This window comes from Lissotriton helveticus, chromosome 9 (assembly GCF_964261635.1).
Source record: "Lissotriton helveticus chromosome 9, aLisHel1.1, whole genome shotgun sequence".
In the NCBI taxonomy this organism is placed as follows: domain Eukaryota; kingdom Metazoa; phylum Chordata; class Amphibia; order Caudata; family Salamandridae; genus Lissotriton; species Lissotriton helveticus.
Window position 1 is genome coordinate 529,942,205 of NC_136070.1, and position 23,616 is coordinate 529,965,820.

At 42.7% G+C, this 23,616-nt stretch overlaps 1 protein-coding gene across 1 annotated transcript in view; it reads right to left on the reverse strand.

The window, feature by feature from the left end:
* Positions 1-3,043: 3,043 nt before the first annotated feature.
* The window catches only part of LOC144782820 (cytochrome P450 2F2-like), a 280,070-nt gene continuing 259,497 nt past the window's right edge, over positions 3,044-23,616 (reverse strand). The window contains exon 10 of the mRNA XM_078662098.1: positions 3,044-3,421. Coding sequence (XP_078518224.1) covers positions 3,240-3,421 — 182 coding nt within the window. The 3' untranslated portion in view covers positions 3,044-3,239. The remainder of the gene's footprint in view (positions 3,422-23,616) is intronic.

The window sequence follows — 23,616 nt, forward strand, 5'->3', positions numbered from 1 at the left end:
AGACCAAATGGCGCACCGGGCCCTAACGGCCTCCCAGGCCACGTGTTCAAATCAAATATTGAATTCTGGTCCGAAAATTTAACCTATCTATACACTGACTGCTGGCTGACGGGGGATGTGCCTGACTCATGGCAAGGCTCGCTCTTGCACCCAATCCACAAGAAAGGGACCAAATCGGACCCAATGAACTACCGCATGATTGCCCTCTTGGACATCGAGGGCAAAGCCTACGCCAGTGCCATCTTTACGGACCTTACTGACTGGGCAAGTGAAGAAAACCTCCTGCCATTCTGCCAAACTGGCTTCAGACCAGGGTCCTCGACTGTAGACAATATCACTGCACTTTCTTACCTAGCTAATCGAGTGCGGCTGCGCAAAAGTCTTCCTTTATTCGCCTGTTTCATCGACTATTCTGCTGCGTTCGATGGAGTAGACCGTTCCATTCTATAGAGAAAGCTGGTCCATTGGAACATCGACCCCTCTTTGCTAAGAGCGATACAATCTTTGTATCAAAACACCTGGGTAAGAATTAAAATCTCAAGTGACTCTGCAACCAACAAGATTGACACGAACCGCGGCTTAAAACAAGGGTGCGTGCTGGCACCCCTGCTGTTTAATGTATACACAGCTGACATGGAGAAAGCCCTGTCGGGGGCCGCCTTAGCAACGCCAAAGTTCGGGGCTACCAAAATTCATTTTATGCAATACGCGGACGACCTTGTAATCCTGGATCACACAAAAACAGGGCTTCAAAAGGCACTTACCGCCCTGGCAATATACAACAACAAAAACAGGTTGGTAGCAAACCCGACAAGTCAAAAATAGTCATCTTTGGGCCCTACCCCAAAAAAAAAAGAGCAAAATGGAGACTCGGCGAATTGACTTTGGAAAGCATACAGAAATACACGTACCTGGGGGTCTGCTACCATGAATCGGGGTTGTGTGGTACCCACCTAAAGAAAATTCAGGGTAAAGGGAAGTCCATCACCTTCGCCCTATGCAAACTACAGGCCTCTTTATACAGCCCATCATCAACGGCCATACAAAGAGTCCTCAAGGCCAAGTTAATGCCGGCCCTCAATTACGCACAACAGGCGTACCCAGGTAAACTGAACAAGGAGTTGGAAAAAATTCACTGCGGGGCATACAAGAGACTGTACCATTTACCGAAATGTACAAGAAACACTCTAATTCGCCTGGAATTCTCTCTCAATCAACAAAATCTTGAGGAGATGGCAGCCCTAAGCAAATACTACTATCTTACAACCGCGGCACGCGACAACACACTGAAGGCCGTCTTGAAACATATCTTCATGGAACCGGGAACCCTTGGTCAGCTATCATTGCATCAGCAATGACCCAACTTAACCTCGCAACTGAGTCGTGGAACCCTGACCTCGTCAACTACACGACCATTAAACACGCGATCAAAAAGCAAGTGCGCGCCTGCTCCCGTGACTTGGACCTTGAGTCTCTTGTGAAAAGAGCATTTCACGGGTCCCTATGCCTGCCGCACACCGCGTACAACCCTCGAAACCATCTCACGCAGGCCGTGGGTCTCCCAGCCCTCCATAAGATCCTAGCCTACAGACTGCACCCCCTCCCTCTTAAAGAACTATATCATCCGGGAAACGCTGGCACAGGAGTTCGGGAATGTAGACTCTGTAATTACAAACGTGAGTCATTGGCTCATTTATTATTTTGCTGCCCTGCCCTACGTGCACCCCGCACCCTTTACCTTAGGCCCATCCTCAGGGACGTGGGGTCTCGCACAGTCAAGGAGGCAATCCATCAATTATACACCTTGAGTACAGTAAAACAGATGGCCTCGTTCGGAAAGTTCATACAACAGACCCGCTCTGTGCTGATGGCGGCTAAGGGCGCACAGGACTAGAGACTTTGCGGCAGGACACTGGGTGGCCCCTCCAGGTCCCAGACTGCGCGCGTCCTCTGGATCCCTGGGAACTTTTCATAAATGTCTGCCTGCAGAAACATCTTCGGTTTTAACTTTTGTAATTTTATACCTTGGTTTTAATGTAATGGTTTTAAGTAACCACACAATAAAGTTATTCATTCATTCATTCATTCATTCAACACATAAATGTGAGGCATGAAATATTCAAATGGCCATCCTCAATCCAATCTGGAGAAGATTTGGGTGTTTGCTATGCTTATTATAATATAAAAACCCCGTGCAAAGTCTATCACTGTGTCATCAGGCCCAATACACCAATTAGTTGTGATACTATATTACCCAAAATGCCTATCTGTGAATTACATGTTAGGCATTCGTCCCAGACACTGCTGATTCAGGAACCAGAATTTCCTCCAGGTGGTCAAGGAGCCCTATAATGTACCGAAATGCCAAACCTCCTCACTCCCTAAGAACACTTCCTACTCATCACTGCTCACGCTGCATCATCTCCTGATTCTTGTTCTTTGTCTTCACCACCTAGTTCAGAAACCAGTCTCAATCAAAAGGTGTACATTAGGATTTAGGGCTTGCCGAGCAAATGTCATGGTCTCCTTTTGTGAGTTCTAGTTTGGCACTCTGTAGTTATTGCCGCCCGGCCCCCGGGATGTGGGCTAAAAGGCTGTGTGAAATTTACTTTACGACTGGTGCGAACCATACCTGAGTGCCATGGCACTCGGAACAAATGTTTATATGTCATTTATTTGTCTGCAATAAAAACACCTTTAAAAAAAAAAAAATAGGATTTAGGGCCTCATTTACAGTGTGATTGATAGAATACTCAATCACAAATGTTGGGGGTGTCCTATCCTTCATTTATTACACGTGCTTTGTAGCAACCGGCACTTGTAATACAGCAGACGGGATATCTGTCAAGTTTTGGCAGAGAATCTCTTCTGTCAACCTCTAAATAAGGCTATACATATACCTTCTACGGCCACCGTAACCGCACCAGGACCCTACCAAAACGTTTTGAACAGGGGACCATTCTAATGTCACCTTTTGTGTGCTCTCTTGCAAAGCCCTTTAAACTATATTTCTGTATTGATACTGAGTGGATTTAGGCAAAGGTCCACTTCGATATGTATTTATTGCAACCACTATAGAATAGGTGTTAAAGCACAGGCACATGGATCAGTAAAGTATGAGATGGTTGACAAAGGAGCAAAATGTAATTTCCTGACAGCGCTGTTCCTTAGTGTAGATATTACTTTGAAGAATGATGAGCATGTTGACTACAGATCATAAGGTTTGTCGATCATAGTGATTAACGTGGGATCAAAGAAAACTTGTATGGGCGGGGTACATTCCCCAAAAATATTCCTATTGGGCGTGCATCGAGTTCCTCAGGGCTGGTGAGTGGTTTCAATGTGAAGTTTTGCAGGATGGTGGTCAAGTAGATGAACAGATCCATGGTTGCCAGATTTTCTCCAGGGCAAATGCGTTTACCTGCAGTGAAATAAATAAAGTGTAAAGCATTGGGTATCCCACATCTTACAATAATGAAATGAAAATGACATTTTTAGAGTGCTCTACTACTCAAGGGTTTCTAGGCGCGAAAAGCTCTGGGAGACAGGTCACAAATCTATGCAGAAATAAGCTTGGCCATATGTCACTCAAGGACAAAACTTGGTCTAATGTCTACACTAACCTTAAAAGAGAGTGTGAGGCATTATTTGTGCCAGCACAATAGTTAGTCAGTGTTTTTGGATTTGTCAGGTTTATATGGCTGGAAAATAACATCTTCCACATGGGTATGACATTCTATACCTATTCTACATCACAGTGTATAGACTTAAACCTACAAATTAAGGAGATGGGTTTAAGATTGTTCAATGAGTAAAAGCCCTCTTGCAGACATGTATTGTGAGTTACAGGTCACAGAAGAAGATGGACAAAGCCTAGCACTTCTCCCACAAAATCATGAAACTTTGCTCTGATGAAGGTGGAAGAAGACTCCTGACTTCACCTAAAACAAAGTTTAGCCCACTCTGCCGACTGAAGGTGACAATTTTCTGAAGAAGGATATCCTGCCTGCAAACAAAGGTATAGATTAGGAGTTCCCCTCTTGTTATGCATGTTGTCTTATCATGATATAAAGCTGTACATATTTTAACCTAAATAGCCTATAATTCTAAGGTTGGAGTCCACTGATCTCAATTATTGCACACTAAGATTATTTTTGCAGGGCAGGTGGTATCCAGAGAGCTAACTACATACAGAACAGCACTAGGATTGATTGTGATAAATAAGATAATCACCAATTTTATCTTACTGGAATTTATAGAGTTCATTCACAAACGTCATCCTCTATGGCATTAGAAAATAACTTTGAGATGATCACATTTTGGAATAACAGCTGAAAATTGATAATACATAAATGTTAATGCCTCACATCTACTGTAAAATGTATTGTGCAACTTATCTTCTTGTTCTTCATTTTGCTTTTCCAAAATCAACTCAACTCATCACTTCAAGCAAGATATCTAAGGTATTCAATGTAAGATCATAGGAGGTGGATGAAACCAGCAATGGCTCCACATGAAAGAAAATACTGTAACTTCTGAAAAACTCAGAATATGATGAAACCATGCTACAGAAAACACATGCAATTGATTCCGACCAAATTAAATAAAAAACAAAAAATGGGATGGGTTTCACCAAGGCTCACATACTTTTTTTATTGAAGTAAGTAATGAGGGATAACTATATTATTTTATAAAAATTAGGAGTTGCCATTGCGCAGACGCTACAAGTTTCAGAAGGTAGACATATGATTTTATAGAGCGAGATTTGAGGAATGCAAGCTGCTCTGAGACAATATTATGAACCATGCTCAAAATCCAACAGCTTTGTCTGGTAAAATGAGATGCCTTTTTAACAGTTCATGCAGAAAATCTGATAATTTAGGACTAATTCAATTCAATTCAATTCTTCTTAATTCGATCTTAGTAAAAGATCATAAAAAACATGAGATAAAAACAGTACCATAAAATAAACACACCAAAATTCTTTATCATAGCATTACAATCTCATTATAGTACAATAGATAGTTCAAAAATCTAATACAATTCATAATCCAATAAACAGCTTAAATGGCCTTTTATCTACTCCCCATTGATTTTCGACTTTGGATGGTCATCTTAAGAAAGCAACATACATTAAAACGGATTGCAGGACTTTTTTTTACTTTGGAGATAAGTTAATGCCACCCTGCGTTGTCGAAAAAGCACGTTTAATTAAAAAAGGTTTAAGGCATGATTTAAAGAACTTACGGTAAAACCCACAAAAGAATATAACATGCAATAAAGACGGTTCTGACTTATATTCACAGGGATGGGGGGGGGGGTACTGTACTCCAAATACCTTCTGTTCCATAACAGCATGCTAGGCACTAGACCATCCCTGATCTAAATCTAAATAAAAGGGACCTTTCCCATTGGGTTAGATCTAATGTTAAATACAAGGCCATGTCACATGTTGCAAAGATGGTACCGTAATGGCAAATAGTATGCTTACTAGCAGCCTCCAGAATTCTCATCGTAGTAGCATACTATAAAAATCTATGCTTAACCAATTTTCTAGCAGTTTTAGTATTCAAATCAGGGGCGCTAAACAATTTGGGAAGGCCAATATTGCCCAAAGTTATGCAAACATATTTCAACCAAGGTATAGCAGAGCTCCTATCCAACTTCAGGCAGTCGTCAATAACTGCTCTATTAAAGCTTGTCTCCTTATTACTCCATACATGAATGAATGAATTTAGATTTATGTAGCGCATGGCTCCCCTGAGGCCTCCCAGCGCTGTGGACTAATGCATATGGATATCAGAGAGCTTAGAAAGAGTCCTTAAAGAGGCAGGTTTTTAAAAGTTTCCAGAACGCCAATTAGTTTGGCTCCTTCCGTAGATTTAGAGGAAGGGTATTCCAGAGATTAGAGTCATTGAAAGAGAAAGAGCGTCCACCCAATATTGATCTTCATATTTTGGTAGAGACGGCGAGGAAGGAGGAGCTGGAACGGAGGTTCCACGAGGGATGGTAGGGAGTGATGAGGGAATGGGTAATGTCTGGGCCCTTCCTCCAAAAGGCCTTGTGAGCCAAGCACATGGCTTTGAATTGTATTCTTGCCCTAACAGAGCCAATTAAGGCTCCTTCAAGCAGGTTTGGCAGATTGCCTGCGAGGGATTTGGAGGAGCAAGCGGGCCGCACAGTTCGGAATCACCTGAAGCTTATGTATAGTAAAATGAGGGGATCCTAGGTATAGGGCATTACCATAATCCAGACGAGAGAGAATAAGAGCTTGAACCATAATCCTTCTCGCCTGGGGGGGGGGAGAAGGATCTTGCGCAGCAACCGCATTAAGCCGTAGCAGGCAGCTGAGAGCTTAGTAGCCTGGAAATTAAGACTGAGAGAACTATCAAACCACATCCCCAGGCTCTTGATCTGAGCTTTTGGGTCTGGGGCAGGGCCAAGGCAGTCCGGCCTGAGGAGAGCAGGGTTGAAGGAGGGGGAGTTGCAGAGGAGCATTAGCTCAGTCTTATCCCTGTTGAGCTTGAGGCATGAGAGTTCCATCCATTCGGATACTGCCTCTAGGCAAGGACCCAGGGGGCTAGATGACCTCTCAGGATGGGTTAATGCCACCACGAGCTGAGTGTCATCTGCTTAGGTAATGATCTTTATGCTGAAAGGATGGACAATCTCAGCCAAGGGGCTCATATAGATGTTAAATAATACACTGACCCATAACAAAAGGTGAGCTAATTTAAAGTGATCTATTATATATTCTAGGTTTAGTTTGGAGTGCAAGATTAAATTGACACTTGAGGGGGGTAGATTTAAGAATTTCTATAGATTCTTTTCTCTTCCACCTGAATGGGAGCAGCAGTATGGAACCCCCAAACCCTGGCTGCATAGGTGCCTGTAGATATACATTGGATCTGGTAAATTTTAAGAAAAGGGGAAATAGTAGACCTACCATTCCTCTTGGCTAGATTCAAAAGGGAACCCGCTGCCCTCCCAAGTTTCTGTTGATCAGTGTTTACTTGAATCTGCCAGGAATGGCTTTTATGAAAACTAGGCCCTAGATAACAAAACCTGCTAACTGTACTTAGCTGCTTATCACCCAAATTTAGTACTGGCAAAACATTCCTACCTGGACAATATGTTTTAATAAGTGGCTTCTCAAAATTGTTTTTCATATGTAGGGTTTTCATGAACAAAATATTCCACCACATTACAAAGGGCGAAGAGGGTTCTAGCCAACAACACAACGTTGACGGCATACATACAATAAAGCTGGGATGGCTACATTGACAATTATTGGTACATCCTTAGTCGAGTCTAATAAAAAATATGTTTAAATCATTAATATATCAAATGAAAATTGATAACTTAAGTAACTCTCTTCCTTAACCCAAACTCACTGTTAGACAGGAGTACTCTTGTGCAAGAGAAGCTTTCCTTAGAAAGACAAAAACTCAATAGCTCAACAGAACTATGGTTATACTAGTTGTATGGAGATTAAAAAACACTACTAATCGTTTTACTCTTTGATTCTCAATTGAATTGCCTTTGTGTTGACTGACTAGCACTTAACAGTATATTTATACAATAAAGTTGAAAATGTTGTTCATTCAGGTCATTCCCTTTGATGGTCAATTATCCACGCAATCAAATTCAAAATGGAATAAGACTTTAGGACAAAAAGAAAATAAAGAAGGTGTGCACGCTGTCAAACCCCTCCTTTTTGCCTTTGACGGTCAAGACATATCTTGTTCTTCTATTGTGCTGAGACAAGACTATATCTTTTTAGAAAATGAGGCTTTTGTACAAACAATCTCTCACAATGAAAAAAAAAAAGAAAACAGTATCAACACTTATGTGGAAAGTGTAGCATCCTCATCACCAAGGGTAATTTTTAAATGGTATGTCAAAGCTATGTTGATAGTGGAGATATTTGTGGCTAAAAAAACAGGAACTTCATAAAATGAACATGCTAAATATCAGCTTAAAGAGTACAGAAAAGGACATTTAATCAGAGATATGAATATTGAACTGATTAACCAAATAGAGTTGCTGGAAAACATAAAATCTATACCAAGAAAGAGGAATTTGCTGCAGGCTTTTTTCAATTATAAATATTTCACAATGTACAAAAGATTTTCTAGAGTTGTATGGGCCAAATTTACTAGCATTTGACCTGGAGAGAGCAGAACAATTCCATATCTACTGTTTCTCTCACCCCTGTGCTAATGCACTCAAGGCAGGTAAGGGTGGTGTGTGTGTGATGTCTAGCCCTGACATTCTACTGGAAGAGTATTCATCCAGAAGCAAATATTATGTTTAGATTTAGTTGAAAACTTTTTCAAATTTTTATGCGTACTATACGTTATAGCACATATGCAAAGTTGAAAAAGTGTAGAGAAAAGAAAGCTTTTTTTCAACGTTACACCTGCCTCGAGGATGCATTAATCTTTCCAACAAAGCCCTGTCCTTCTATTTCAACATATAGGGTTTTGCATCATAATCCAAGAGTGGTTGCATAGTTATGCCTATACACCACCCATGGTACCCTCCATAGACACAAGTTACTTAATGGCTACTTAGTAGTGCTAGCAAGTAAAATCTCAATTCTACTGTTTGAACTGGGTTGAATCTATTTTGTCATGCAAACCTGGAGCAAAGTAAATCTGGGCCAATGAGTTCTAGAATATTGAATTCACAGTGAAGTTGGTCTACGTGGCTAAATGTCCACTGCCTTTGGTCAGTCTTTATATCTTATAAAGATGTGTACTAATCTGATATTGTTATAACCAACAAAAATGTTTAGTATACCACATAAAGAAAATTGACATTGTAATGCATTGCTTACTATCTTTTTTTTATTACTTTTTTCCCAGTAGCTGCACTAGCACTGGAGGACACTGGGTTTCACTATTCTACTTACTAGCTTGGGGAAAAAGTTTAGTCTCCCAACACAGTGCTTTGCCTCAGTCCACTGATGACAGTTAGCTCTCCAAACTATGGGTGCAGCTTCTAAGGCATATACTATGGCATTACTGAAGAGTTAAAAGCCAAATTAGGGATTAGCCAATTTCTACATCTTTTAGCGGTCAGAGCATATACACTGTTCACTTGATAATGGTCCCCCCGGTGTACGAAGGTTAATAATACAATTCAGTAAACTTGGGGGTGACAAAGCAAAAAGAAGCATTTTCTCATTCTTCTGCCTTTCTAGCCCTATTTATAATCTTCCCCTACAATGTTAAATTTCCTAAAAGAAAATATCTTGTGCTCACCTCGCTATTTAATTGCAGGTTCACACAAAAATACTATTTGCTTAATTTTCAAACTAATGTAATTAATGAATCGCCAAAGTCATAATTTCATACCTAACAAGTTAAAACACATTTAATCCATCTCTACCATAAAAAAGTAGTTAATGCATTAACATAGATCATCTTAAGAACACAAGAATAAGGACCTGATTTAGAGTTGGGTGAAGGGGTACTCCATCACAAATCTGACAGATACCCTGTCCGCCTTGTTACAAGTACATTATTTCCTAATGCACGTGTTATAAGGAAGACACGATATTCTTAACATTTGTGCCAGAGTACCCCTCAACCAAACTCTAAATCAGGCTCCGAATTCTTTACACATACCCACAAGAAACTTGACGATTAAAGTATTAACAAACAAAATAATGGATGGGGATAAATGGAGAGAACAGTTGTGTAGAGACTCAAAGGGTGCACACATTAGAAATGTCAAACTAGATAGAGGTCCCATTGGGCATGATAAATGATCATTGAGGTAGTCATTGAGAGAACGAGTGTTGAAGTCTCTTTAGAAAATGAGTCAGAAGGGGTGATTTGAATAAAGAAGGTTGGTCTGGGAATCTCAAGAAAGCTGAAATGGCTCACAAGTAACCGTTAACAGTGCAAAAAAAAAGTATTTCTGGCCAAGATAAGTATGAACAACCAAATGTGGGATAGGGGTGCAAAAAGAATGTCAAGATTATTGGAGGCACACCATGCCACACATTTGCCTCAATGGAGGTGTATACTGTATTGGTTGAGGGGTACCAGGCTTCCAGAATAACATTGTAGTATTCAGAAGGAAGGTCCCTAGTACAGAGATCTTGGCCTAAATCCATTGTTGTTTTGCTCAAGGGGGTCCTGTGCTTACTGTCCCATTGGATTCAAGCTATCCTGGCTGATGAGAGGTGAAACCCCAAATATGGCTCTAGGATGCTTGGTTCAAGTCCAGGGAGGACCTGGCCTGGCAGTTTGGACTGGACTGTTCCCATTGGGCACAGGGTCAAGACAGATTTGCATATTGTAATTGTAATTGTCATGGTACTTATAGAGCGCACTGTCACCAGACGGTCACCTTGCGGTGTCGCCTATTCGGCTTCCTGGCACTGATACTCATACCGCTGTGGAACCCCTCCTTGCTTTCCCTGTGAAGTGTCCACTCCTGGGCACCCCCAGGGTGAAGCCAGGCTGTTGGGGCCGGTGTGGAGGCTAAGCAAGCTATTGCCCAGAGTTGTAGCGTGGGGCCCGTGATTAGAATAGGCACCGAGGCGAGAATTAACAGGTCCAAGGAAGTTGAGCCCGAGACCCTGCCGAGGCGGAAATTGAACCCTGGTCCCTGGCCAGAACTCTGCATCAGGGTCTGCCGCTCTAAACAGTGAGCCACACTCCTCCACATATGGCTGGGTTAAAAGTGGAAAGGCATGAGGAGCAAAGAAAAACCAATGGATTTAGGCCCAGATCTCTGTACTGGGGTGAATGTATGATATTTTTCTGCATTCTGACCATCAATTGTTCTTTTTGCATTTGTCACCCCGAGAGGGACAGGTATGCCCAGACTTGGGTCCCGTGATCTCCATGCCACTGGATTCAAGCTATCCTGGCTGATGAGAGGGGAAATCCTAAAAATGGCTCTAGTATGCTTGTTTCCAGTCCAGGGAGAACCTGGCCTGGCAGTTCAGGCTGGACTGTTCCCACTGGGCACAGGGTCAAGACTGATTTGCATGGCTGGGTTCAAACTGTAATGGAATGGGGAGCAAAAAACGATGGATTTAGGCCCAGATCTCTGTACTGGGGTAAATGTATGACATTGTTCTGCATTCTGTCCATCAATTGTTATTTTTGCATTTGTCACCCTGAGTGGGACTGGTGTGCCCAGACGTGGGTCCTGTGCTCTCCATGCCACTGGAGTCAAGCTATCTTGGCTGATGAGGGGTGGAACCCTGAAACCGGTCCTAGGATGCTTGTTTCCAGCCCAGGGAGGATCTGGCCTGGCAGTTCGGGCTGGACTGTTCCCATTGGGCACAGGGTCAAGACTGATTTGCATATGGCTGAGTTCAAACTACTGGCATGGAGAGCCACACAACGATGGATTTAGGCCCAGCTCTCTGTACTGGGGTGAATGTATGACATTGTTCTGCATTCTGTCCATCAATTGTTCTTTTTGCATTTGTCACCCCGAGTGGGACGGGTATGCCCACTTGTGGGTTCCATGGTCTACATATAACTGGAGTCAAACTATTCTGGCTGATGAGGGGGTGAAACCCTGAAAACAGTCCTAGGATGCTTGTTTCCAGTGCAGGAAGGACCTGGCCTGGAGATCAGGCTGGACTGTTCCCATTGAGCACAGGGTTCAGCCTGATTTGCATATGACTGGGTTCATACTGGAGTGGCATGGGGAGCAAAAAACGATGGATTTAGACTCAGATCTCAGTACTGGGTTGAATGTATGACATTGTTCTGCATTCTGTCCATCAATTGTTCTTTTTGCATTCCTCCGAGACCATGGGCAGCGATCGCGCAACCAAATACCAAACTTTTTGGGTGTATCGGGCCATTAGGCAAGCAGTATTCACTGACCACAGTGCTAGGCTGGTGAAAGAGAATATCCTCTTGCCAAAGGTATAAAGCCTTTTGGATTCACTATTTGGTGGAGTAGTAGGGAAATTGCCTGGATTACGTTTTAGAGGTTGAGGCTTGGCCCACTAAGCTCTTTGGGATAAGGTGCTGGAGGAAACTGGGAACACCAGGAGCGGTGCAAGGGCAGGCAATTGTCCTGTGCACAGGAGCCCTGGTGCAGGGCTTGGACCAGGCCTCAAGCCGGAGTTCCAATAGGGGTTCATTAAATGGGAGGAGAGGTTCAGTGCAAAAAACTTCCAGCTGAAGCATCTCTATCAAGACATTCATCTTGACTGCCTCCAAGAGCCACTGCAGGTCCAGGACCTCGGTCACCCAGTACACCATCATTGCAAAAGAGGCCACTTCCTCCATAGACTCAGTAGGAGGAGAGATTAAGCCAGTGACTGATGAGTTGTCCAAACCACTGGCATCTGCCAATTCCTCGTACCAGTTGTCCTTGGACTCATCCAGGGGGTTAAGGTAACCGTAAGGGTCCTTCCTGAGACCCATCCAATCATCTCCCTCTGCAGGCCTATAAAAGGAAAAAGACTATGGCCCTGGCTCGGAGAGCATGCTCCTGGCCAGCATTGGAGTTAGCATCAGATGACACTTATCCAGTTCCGTATCAGAGTCAGGCATGCCGATCGGGTCGGCACTGCCTATGTGCATCAGCAGTGCCAGGAACAACAACACGAGAGCATGCTCAGCAGAAGGTTAAGGACTCGTGGCTGGGGCCACTCCAAATCTGACACAGGATCCAAGGGACTCAACTGGAACCAAGGGCCAACCTATCTGTAGGAATTAAGTGGGGGCTCCCTTCGAACCCAGAGACTCTGAAAGCACTCCAGAGGTGTTGGGCTATCAACATATGAGGTGGATGGCCTCAAAGAACTCTTTGAGTTGGTTTGAGGTCGCTCCGGGAAATGCTGGGAGGCATGAAGTCAGGCATAGGCTTCCTGGTGGACACATGGAAGCAGGCCTTGACCTATGCAGGCATTCCCACATCTTGCCCAAAGACTTTGACCAGTACGGTGAAGTCAAAGAGTTATTCAATTTCTTGGACTTTTTCTTTTTGTGTGTCTTACTCAACGACTTTGAGTGGCTCTGTGAGTGGTCCCCGATCTTTGCATGAAACCAGTATCCTGAGCGTCGTGGGGTCGGTCAATGTTGGGTAGCGAGGGGCTTCAAGGAGTACTCCCGTCAAGCCTTTGAGATGTGGCACAGCAGTCTTCTCAGGTCTTCGAGTCTTGGTCCTGCTCCAAGCACCATAGGCAAACCAGGTGTGGGTCTATCGCAGACATCTGCCTTTGACAGGCACCACAAGGTTTGAAACCTGATGGTTGCTTACGGGACATCCCTTGCACACTAGGAGACAAATTCTCCAAAAAGTCTTTGACAAAACTTCGAGAAACAAAACAGTAAGAAAGTGACTGGATGTAGCTCTCTTCAATCTGCACTGACAGGCGCAGAAAGAAAAGAACTGATGTCAGCACACTGGGTTGGAGCCTATAGCATATAGACACCAAGCATGTCACTTCTGGTGCAGATGATGGCAGAGCCGAACAACGCTACCTACTGGCCTGCAAAAGTACTTTCAGGATCCAGTCTGACTCCTGGGGATAATTCTAAGGTAAGGAATCTGCAGCTAGAAGTTTCTATTTCATTGCTGAGATCTCTGAAAAGGTCTCATATATAACAGAGATGTGGCAAGCGGTGAAGAGTTTCTTTCTGTATCTATGTTGTATGAAATTCTTGATTATTTATCATAGTTCACGAACATTTTCTGCATGTGCCTTTTCCCATTAATATTGTTATGTACATGAAAAAAGTTGTATAAGAAACAGATTACAAACATCCATCCAGTTTCAAAGTTTCAAGGAAAACAGATACATCCTGAGGAAAGCGTGCACCTATTTCTAGCAGCAATAAGTACATGAGTGGCAATAGTGCCATTGTGCAGGACATACAAGTGATATGGTAAGAATTTCTGCATATTATTAACATTGGGCATGAAATACGCGTGGAATGCAAAGTTCCTGCAAAACTTCTGACTCCACAGCAGAGTGGAGTTCAGGCTCGGACCCTCTTGCCTCCCACTCGCCCCATAATAAAGATTTTTTAAATAAAATCTACAATTAAAGTAAAATAAAAGAACACTTACCTTATCGCGGCGTCCTGGGCTGCCCTCCTCTTCGCAAGTAATCTCCTACGTCAGACGTATGTCATGATAGGACTGCGCATGTGCGTGCATGCGCAGTCCTACCATGATAGAGGGGATTACGGAGAGGAGGAGGGCAGTTCGGGATGCTGGGGTAAGGTAAGTGCACTTTTATTTTAATTAAATTGTACATTTTATTTTCAAAATATTTATTGGGGGGTGGGAGGCACGGAGTGGACTTTTTGGCCAGCTCTGTATTACCAATAATCAGGATCTATGAAATAGTTCACCTGCATAAAAGTGTTTTGTTCACCCCCAATCTGTGGAAGAGAAGAACGGCCGCAGAACTACAGCACCAGATTATATCAATTCCCTTCTGTTGTCTTCTTGCTGAGTTAGAGCATCAATGCAGCATCTTTGAGTGCAGCACACCAAGTGCATTGTCAGTGGGCTACCTGGTAGTCAGATAGGGATTAGGAGCTATTTTGTCCTGCTTGGTTCTGCTGATTATGCACACTTGTAAGCAATTCCCCTGACAACTGGTCCTAACCACCTCCTTTTACCTCAGACTTTTTGGTCCTAGCAAGACACTGATTAAATATGTTTCAGATTAAATCAGATTCTAAACACACCAGAGCTCTATTGATCTCAAATCTTTGAATAGGCATAATCTCTGAATTTGTTTATCAGTGGTCTCAGTTTAGACTACAGACCAGCACTTTTATTATGTCTGAGTTCTGATTATAGCTGAGTTTGGGATATATCACTGCCCTTTCACAGTCAATTTCTCAAGAAGCATCTAATAATTAGCTCTGGCAAATGTACTTTTAAGTGTTCACTCAATTTCACAAAGTATTACTTTAAATACCATTGCATTCTACATGCAGTGCAGTGTTTAGGTTGACAACTGAGGATCAAAAAGATCAGTACCAGTTGACACTGGAATGTGTGAAGGTTTGGTGTGGTCAGAAGACCAAAATATTTGCAGGGCCTCTTTTAGGTTTCTGATCCAAGACACAACTCATAATGAGGCACAGGTTCTTAACCTGGGATGTGCAGGTCGGTCTGCAGCCTCTACTCAGGGGGCCCATGACTGTTTAGAAGATGAAATTATATTAGCAGACTAATAAAGTAGACATAGAAAAAAAAAAGAAAAATTACATTTTTTTTTAATTCTCTGTAAATTAGAAGGATTTTTAAATTGGAAGCTGAAAATTAAGTTGGCATCTGTATTCTGATACATGTGAGCAGCACAAGTGCAGCAAACAAAAGCTTGTATAAACAACTAATTATCCCATTGAAGCCCTTGCATTGTGCCAATAAAAAGCACGAATTAGGAACTAAAAAGACAAAGTGATATGCTAGAATCTTTTATATGACTTCATATTTTTCTAAATGAAAGCAGGGGGCATATTTACAAGTTAAGTCGCAAAGCGTGTCTTTAAACCAAGAATGCTAATGACATGCTCCGTCACTTCACAAAACGCAGGGCTGCATCATATTTATAAGAATATGGTGTAGCCCTGAGTTTCCCCCTGCGCTCGTGCTAAATTTAGCTGCCAATGCGCCAATGCAGGCATCCTTGCACCATAGTGTAAGGGTGTGTGCATTGGCGGGAAAGATTGTTTATGTGCAGGAAGGAGTTACAGTTAAAATAGTCAAGCTAGTCAAAAGGCTTTATTTCGATAAAAGTTATCATAAAAGCTTCACAGTAAAAATACATAAATTCATTTGATTTAAAAAAGAAAAGATAAAATACAACAATTTAATTACAGTCAGTTTTAAAAAATATTGATTTTCATATAAAAGAAGCATTTCATTGGGAATTAATTAAAAGGGAATTAAACAATTGCTTTAAGTCTTTTACTTCTAATACACCAGGCCCATGATAAAAATTTAGAAAGAATACAAACATACAGCGGGCGAGAGTCTGACATTAATATGCGTAGTGCCTCCACATGGTGCCTGGTCCCCAACAGGCGGCACAGATGTTTAAGCCATTTTTTTCTTGGTAGGGCATACTCCCGGCACTCAAACATAAAGTGCGCCACTGACTCTTGTCTAGATGTGCACATTGGGCAGAACTCTGTAGTTTGTGCTGGCGGTTTCCACCGAGATGTGAAAGCATACAGAGGAAGAGTTCCAGTTCTAAATAAAATAAAGGGCCCTATCAAATGGTTTCTCAATATTGTCTAAATAGAGTTCCCGAATTGGTAGGTCCTTAAATTTAAAAAAATCCTCTGTGAGTCTACCCAATGTGCAATTGGTGCTCCGTTGGGTCAGAATCCAATTCCAATAGAGACTCTTGAGCGTTGCCTTTGGGGGAGAAGATCTATTTACCCAGGCTTCACTTAGGCCCAAATTGCGCAAGAGGGATTTCATATCTCTAAGCCATTTGATTCTGTGCCACCCTAGTGATGACATAATTTCTGAGAGACCTTGCGCGTATTTAGCAAGCTCCGGAACTCGCCACAGCCGGGCCCATAGCAGTAGGGGCCGGAACTTAGCTAGATCTCCAATAGGTCGACATCCTAGATCAAGCATTAGTGGAGCCATAGGAGTGCCTTGGGGAAGTGACATGATGGCCCTACAGAACTTCCTCTCAGATCTTGGCAGTTCGTTGGTAATACATGAGCCCCATAGTTCTGCCCCATAAAGAGCAGAGCTAACCCCCTTTGCTGTGTAGATTTCAATGACAGGGGCTATAGGTCTAATAGCACAAGAGCGCTGTTCCTTCAGGAGTGCCCCTGTAACCCTCTTGTGGGCTAGCAGCATTTGGTCTAAGTGAGGGGCCCACTGCATATTATGCGACAAGCGAATGCCTAGGTAATCAAATACTTCTACCCTCCCCAAGGGTACAGCATTCAACTTCGGGGGACATACAGGTTTTTTGGGGGGATTCATCACAAGATATTTCGTTTTATCGGTATTGATTACCAGGCCCCGTTCTGTACAAAAGGACTGAAAGTTGTTCAGAAGTTTTTGAAGACCCATTGGGGATTTAGATAGCAAGAGCGTATCATCGGCAAAGAGAAGAGTAGGTATACGCTCCCCCGCCAGGGATGGTTCATCTGAAGGATCTTTCAGCGGGTGCTCAACTACTCCGTTGATATACAGGGAAAAAAGGGTGGGAGCTAAAACACATCCCTGGCGGACCCCTCTCTCCACCGGAATACTACTGGTTTTTTCACCCTCTATACCCCATCTTATCTGGGCAAAACTATTTACATGGAGCCTTACGAGTAACAAAAGAATATAGTGTGGTATCCCCATAAAATATGTAAGAAGGTAATCCTAATGTTATCAGATTAGTGAGATAGGCCTTACAGTAGTGAAAAACAAAATTGGGAGTTTTTCACTACCAAGACATGTAAAGTATAAAAGTAAATGCCCTGCCTTTTAAATACACTTCACCCTGCCTTGTTTGTTATACAGGGCCTACCTTAGGGATGACTTATATGTAAAAATGGGAAGGTTTAGTCATGGTAAGAGGGTTTACTTGGCAGGTAGACATAGCAGTGTGAAACTGCACACACACACTCTGCAGTGGAAGGAATGAGACATGGTTAAGGGGCTACTTATGTGGGTGGCCCAATCAGTGCTTCAAGCCCACTAGTAGCATTTAATTGACTGATAGTGCACTTTACCCGAGACTTATAAGTAAATTAAATATGCCAATTTGGGAGAACTAATATTACCCTGTTTAGGGGAGTGAGCATATGCGCTTTAGAACTAGTTGGCAATGGTGAAGGGTGCAGAGTCCTAAAGCCAGCAATAAAGAGGTCAGAAGAATGGAGGGCGGCAGGCAAAAAGTTGAGAGAAGACCATCCTAAGGCTGTCAGCTCTAACAGCAGGGCAGGAAAGAAAGTTGCTGCTCTGCGTTGAGAGAGAAGAAAAATACTCCATATTTATAAGATATTTAGCATTTCTGTTCTCTCCTTGCGCTGTTGTTCTTCAGGCAGCCTAGCACCAACGCAGATTGCAGCACATATAGAAAGAGGAAATAACAAGGAGTAAAAAAGATTTTTCTGCTCCTTACACCACCCTCTGGGAAGCGTGGCGATATCATGCAATCCCAGGTTTACAAACTTTTGCAAATCTGAGATTGAGTGGAATCCATGGGTGGATGAATAGGATCGCCCATGTTCCACCCATGGAATGCTTACCAGAATGAAATGTAACACAATGCAGGTCAAGCCGCTGCATTGCGTTACATTTTCTTTTACAAAGCCACGCAGGGTGGCGCAAATCGGCCCTTGCATGGATCTGTAAATATCTACTAGCATTTTGCACCATGGATGCGCTACAAAAATGGTGCAACCATGATGCAAAATGTTAGTAAATATTATATGGCCCTCACATTCTACCACTAGATAAATTCCACAAAGTGTTGCCGTATTCAAAATCATATGGGTTAACTATGTATGTTATTTTGTTACAATAATGTTGTTTTTTCACTTATAATGGTATTTACCCTCATAAAATATTTCCACGTGACAGGTATTAGGTGGGAAATGGTTTTTCCAACTCCTCTCCAATCCTTTACCACTCTATAAAAGGTCAGACATTTACTTCTAACAAAGACTTGAGTAACATTTTATCCAAGGTGGAGAAAACTATTTTCGACCTGGAGATAAATAAATATTTTAACTAGTGAATTTGCACTTCCTCAGCATAGTAAATAAATAAATTTATATTTGCTCATGCAAAAAATGGAATTCATAAACATTTGATAGGAGTACGCCTGGAAATATGCAAATGTCGCAGTCTTCCATGGCTAATTCTGAAAACCCTTATGAGTTTCTGAATGTTTTAAGTCTGCACAAATGCACTTTGTGGGTGAGCTTTGTGGCTTTGTTTAAGAATTGGGCGCCTACTTCTTTTACGCTGACTATTGCGGTCTCGATACAGACAGTTCAGTTGTCTCTCCCGAGCAATCATTATATGCCATACTACCGAGAGCCAATGTTTGCTCAAGGTTGAGTTAAAATTGCCTTGCTTCTGTTTGTTGTTTTCTCCTCCCTTTATGTTTGACCCACTCACAGGAGCTTTTAAGTTTCATAGTCGGTAAATTGAAATTCATCATTTTGCCTCTCCAGCGAAGCATTACTAACAGAGCGAACCAACACCAATGTATTGGCTTTCATTGCCATCTCATGGTCACTAGAAAGATTGCAGCAGAAATATTAGGATATTCTCTTTTGGCTGTAATTCGAAGTGCGTCACCAAGGTGCATGCGGTGGCAGGTGCCACCGAGTGACACGGGTAAGGCGGAAAAGGGAGGTAGCTTGAAAAATCGCCAGACCACTGGCTTGCCTCGCGGCGAGTCGTCCTCTGAAGCAGGAAGTACAGGCTCCCTCCGCTAAGCCAATCTCAATTCGGCAATGAAGCATTGTGATTGGTCTGAGCACTACGAATCAGCGCTCAGACAGGGAATGGGAGCCTGTGCATGTTCATCTCAGCAGCTGTGACCTGTGGATGGAGTTCGGTGAGGCAGGGAGGCAGTGCGGGGGAGGGGAAAGGGTGGGGGGTGGTAAACAACGGAATATGGACAATTGCAGGTAAGTAAACAATTTAATAAATAAAACGAATTTCGTAGCGAATCCTGCATCGCAACATGCGATGCAGCGCGCTACGAAATTCGTTTTATTTTTTAAATTGTTTACTTACCTGCAGTTATCCATATTCCGTTGTTTACCACCCCCCACCCTGCCCCTCCCCCGCACCGCCACCCTGCCCCACCAAACTCCCTCCACGGGCCGCGGCTGCATCTGAGGACATGCAAAGTGCGCAGGGCTGTTTGGCCGTCCCAAGGTCAACCAGGTTCGCCCAACTGTGTAGTTAAGAAACCTCAGACAAGGCAAATACAGCCCCAGTAGAATCCGTAACCACAAAGATCTTTATAAAGATCCATCCAAGGGGTCCAAGTCTGTGGTTGCTTCCCCAATTCCTTGCAGCCATCTATGCAGAGTGCCCTGCTATAAAAAGGCCCTACTCTGTGAATTCTCTCCTTGTGAATAACTGAGAGGATGTCTAGTGGCAGAAGATGTTGGTGGAAGTAAGGCAATCAAACGAACCATTACGAAGGCAAGTACAAAATCCTTCAACCCCCAACTCAAGGACAAGAAGATCTGGCCCCACAATATTTTATTGAAATAAAATAATTATTACAAAAGTATCTAAGAAGGATGGGGATCATGAAGTCACAAGATGCATTACGATGTGAAAGCATTCATTGGCTAAGGAGGTGAGCCATCCCTACATTTGGGCTCATCATCCATGAAAGCAGTGATGGAAATGGGGACAAATTCCTACAGGATCCAATAAATTGGGGGTAAAGTGTGACGGCAGAAAGGGAGAGGAGTCACGAGGTGCGGAGTCTGACAATCAACGTATATATTTCTTTTTCATAAAATCTGCAGCAAACAGAAACTGGCAACAAGGACAAATGTGAAAATAAATCTATTCTGGCTTGCATAAATGGCCACACATATACTGCATTTTGAAATATTGAATGTTGTTAAGGCTCCTGATACAGAGATCTTTGCATGCCCATTAGTTTTCAGGGGATAATAGTACTAGTAAGGTAATCCACATGCTGGAGAGGCCTGGGTTTTGTCTAGTCACACTTCTGACTCATCATAAAGAAGCATAAAAGGTTACTGTGCATGCTTAAAAGGACAAAGTGTAACATTCAGATCACAGATTTGTTTTTTATGTTGCTAGGTGAGTGAGTTACTGCTTTTGTTACAGAGGTCGTTTCCTTACTTGCAGCTCATAAGATACAAAACTTTTAATATAGCACATTGAGTTATGAACCAGCATTAAGGAGCTGTATGCAGACTGCAAGTCAAAGGTTTAGAACCTTATTCTTTTTTTTCTCAATCTTTTGTTATTCTAGAGTTGCTAATAAGGATTATTTTGGGTAGTAGTTAAGTCTTATTAGTAAAGGCAATACTAACCATTGTGTTACATTTTAAATCCTGAATTTGTATTTCTCAGGATCAAGTACTCGAAGCACATAATGCCACATAATAACTCCTGGTTACCCTCACTGGCTCATGTAACATGTACTGAAGCTTGATGGACCCTTTTGATGGATTTTTTGACTCTGTATAATATGTGTGTGAGATCTAAAGTGCTTTGGCAGCCTACATTGTAGGACTATAAAGAAATTAATTAAAATGCATAAATTAGTAAATATTTAAATCGTCAAAAAATCACCACCAAATCATCCTTTCTATGCTCTTTTGAAGGTATAACAAGCTGAGAGTCTTTGTTTCCCACCATTGCATTGGCATCTAGGTGCTAGGCTCCAGATAGGGCCATATTATTTATGCAGCATATTTTCCTAGTTAGCTCTGGGCGAACCTTTCAGAAGGTGCTCCCAGTGCTAACCAGTAAAATGCGCTGTATTAGCATGAATGCGCTGCTCCCAGGGTATCCGCAAACTCACGCTGCCCGGGGGGCAACACGTTCATCTCAATGATGGAGCAGCTGCTTTGAAGCCCCTCCATGTTTTCAGTTTGCAGGCGGCAACCTGCCTGAACTGTCAAAAGGGATTAGAAAACCCCTTGCAGGCGGGTGTAGTGACTGACTGCACCTTCCTGCAAGGGGATTTTGGGGGGTCCATGGGACCACCTTTCCCAATGTCAGAGGTCTGGAGTCAGTGGGTGCACTGACAGTGCGCCTCCAGAGAGATTCTTTGCCTTTGCGCTCACGTCTGTAATTCGGCACAGCGTCTGAGGCAAAGGGATTCCCTAATTTGCATGGGGCCACACCTGATTCAAATGAGGGCATGCCCACTTGAGGAAGCGCTGGTGCTGTATGAGTGCCAGCACTTTCAGTATCACAGAAGGGGACACACAAGCGACTGCCTCCTCCTATATAACACCAAAGTGCATTGGGAGCACACAAAGCAGGCGCAAACGCCAGTTTCACCCCCAGGGCTCTTTAATAATACAGCCCCAGAAGGCTACAAAGTAGGATAGGACTCCAACAAATGTAGGGCTGATGGCTCTTCTAATCAGACATTTGTGTTGGGTCCAGCAGGAATATAAAATAAGACTCATCCCCCCGCTATTTAGAGGCTGCTGCTCCGAACGGCAAGCAGTCAACATTCAGTTGTTGCTAAATGTACCCGAGTCTCAGCAAATTTTGGCAGGACAAATTGAGCATATTTCACTGGATCCAGTCCACCTGAATCCTCCTGATTTCCTCCACTGTCCGAAAGGAGCAGATCACTTTCTGCACAACACAGGGATGCAAGAACAGTAACCCGCCAGAGTTTGTCAGAAAACTCCTGATGCTAAAGCCTCTCTCCGCTACCATGAAGCTACTTCCTGATAATTTGACCTCCTACCACATAAGCCAAATTTCATTTGAACTGTGACAGCCACAATTGAAAATAATGTGCCATGAGAAGGACTTTGGTTAATCATCATGTGGAAGTTGCTTACCGTTCCCTGAGCACTCTCCTTATTTCTAACTTGATTTTTCTTTGTGCTTTTTCTAGTTCCAATTTCCCCTGAGTATGTAATTATCATATTTGTTGCAAAAGTCATGATGTTTCTGAATTAAAATAAAAAATTCAAAATGGAATAGTGGTTGTAATTGAAGGAGAGAATACAGAGAAAAGAACAGGAACACAGTAGCACAGTGGAGGTGAAAGGAGATTGGTGACCAGGAATCCCAGATTTGCAAGGACAGACCCGGTGTTCACCATCTGTGCAACACATTAAAATAAATGCTGCACATGGACGGCGTTTCAGAGAGGGACAACTGAACACACTGAGAGGCACATTTTCCAGTGTAGAATTAGTCAGAAAGCAAAATAATTAACACAGATGTCACCATGTGTAAAAGCTATGCTTAATTAGTCTAGGTGGTTCATTGTCTGTGTTTTCTATATTGGTGAAGCTGTCAGTGTAGTCCTTCTGTGGCCCTTAGTTGATGCAAAACTGTAGTCCTACTTCTATGTATGTAAATTATCCTGGTTTTCAATACTCTGGTCACCCTAGAGCCAGCCACAGTCTTAAATCTGAAGCACACCTCACTCTTGGTGATGCAGGAATGTGGATCATGACTATTAGTGGTAATACCAAAGGGTATATGGGTTAGCCCCCAAAAAAATGTGCAGACATACAGCATTCAATAGTGGTCACTTCATGACATTTTTAGTTAATGTCCCAGTTACTTGCCAGCAGTCTTCATTACTAAGAGTCCAGGTCTTCCTTGTCACAGTCCTTACACAGTGTGCAGTTCTCCTACCCCACACGCATTGTTTACCAATCTTAATCAAAAATGTCACCCAGCACGATGCAGCTTTTTCCCATAATTCCCAAAAAGGGAAGTTACTCTCCACATTTCTTGCACTTTTTAAATCTTAACTTTAGAAGAAAGGGCCACAAATGAACCCCTGTTAAAATCTAGGTGAGAAGAATATGTGGGGCAGGTTCAGGACAGTGACGAAGAAGCCCTGGTCTCAGAGTAATGAATACTATCAGGAAGTGAAAAGTACATTAACATTTCATTCATCTTCCTCAGCCAGTC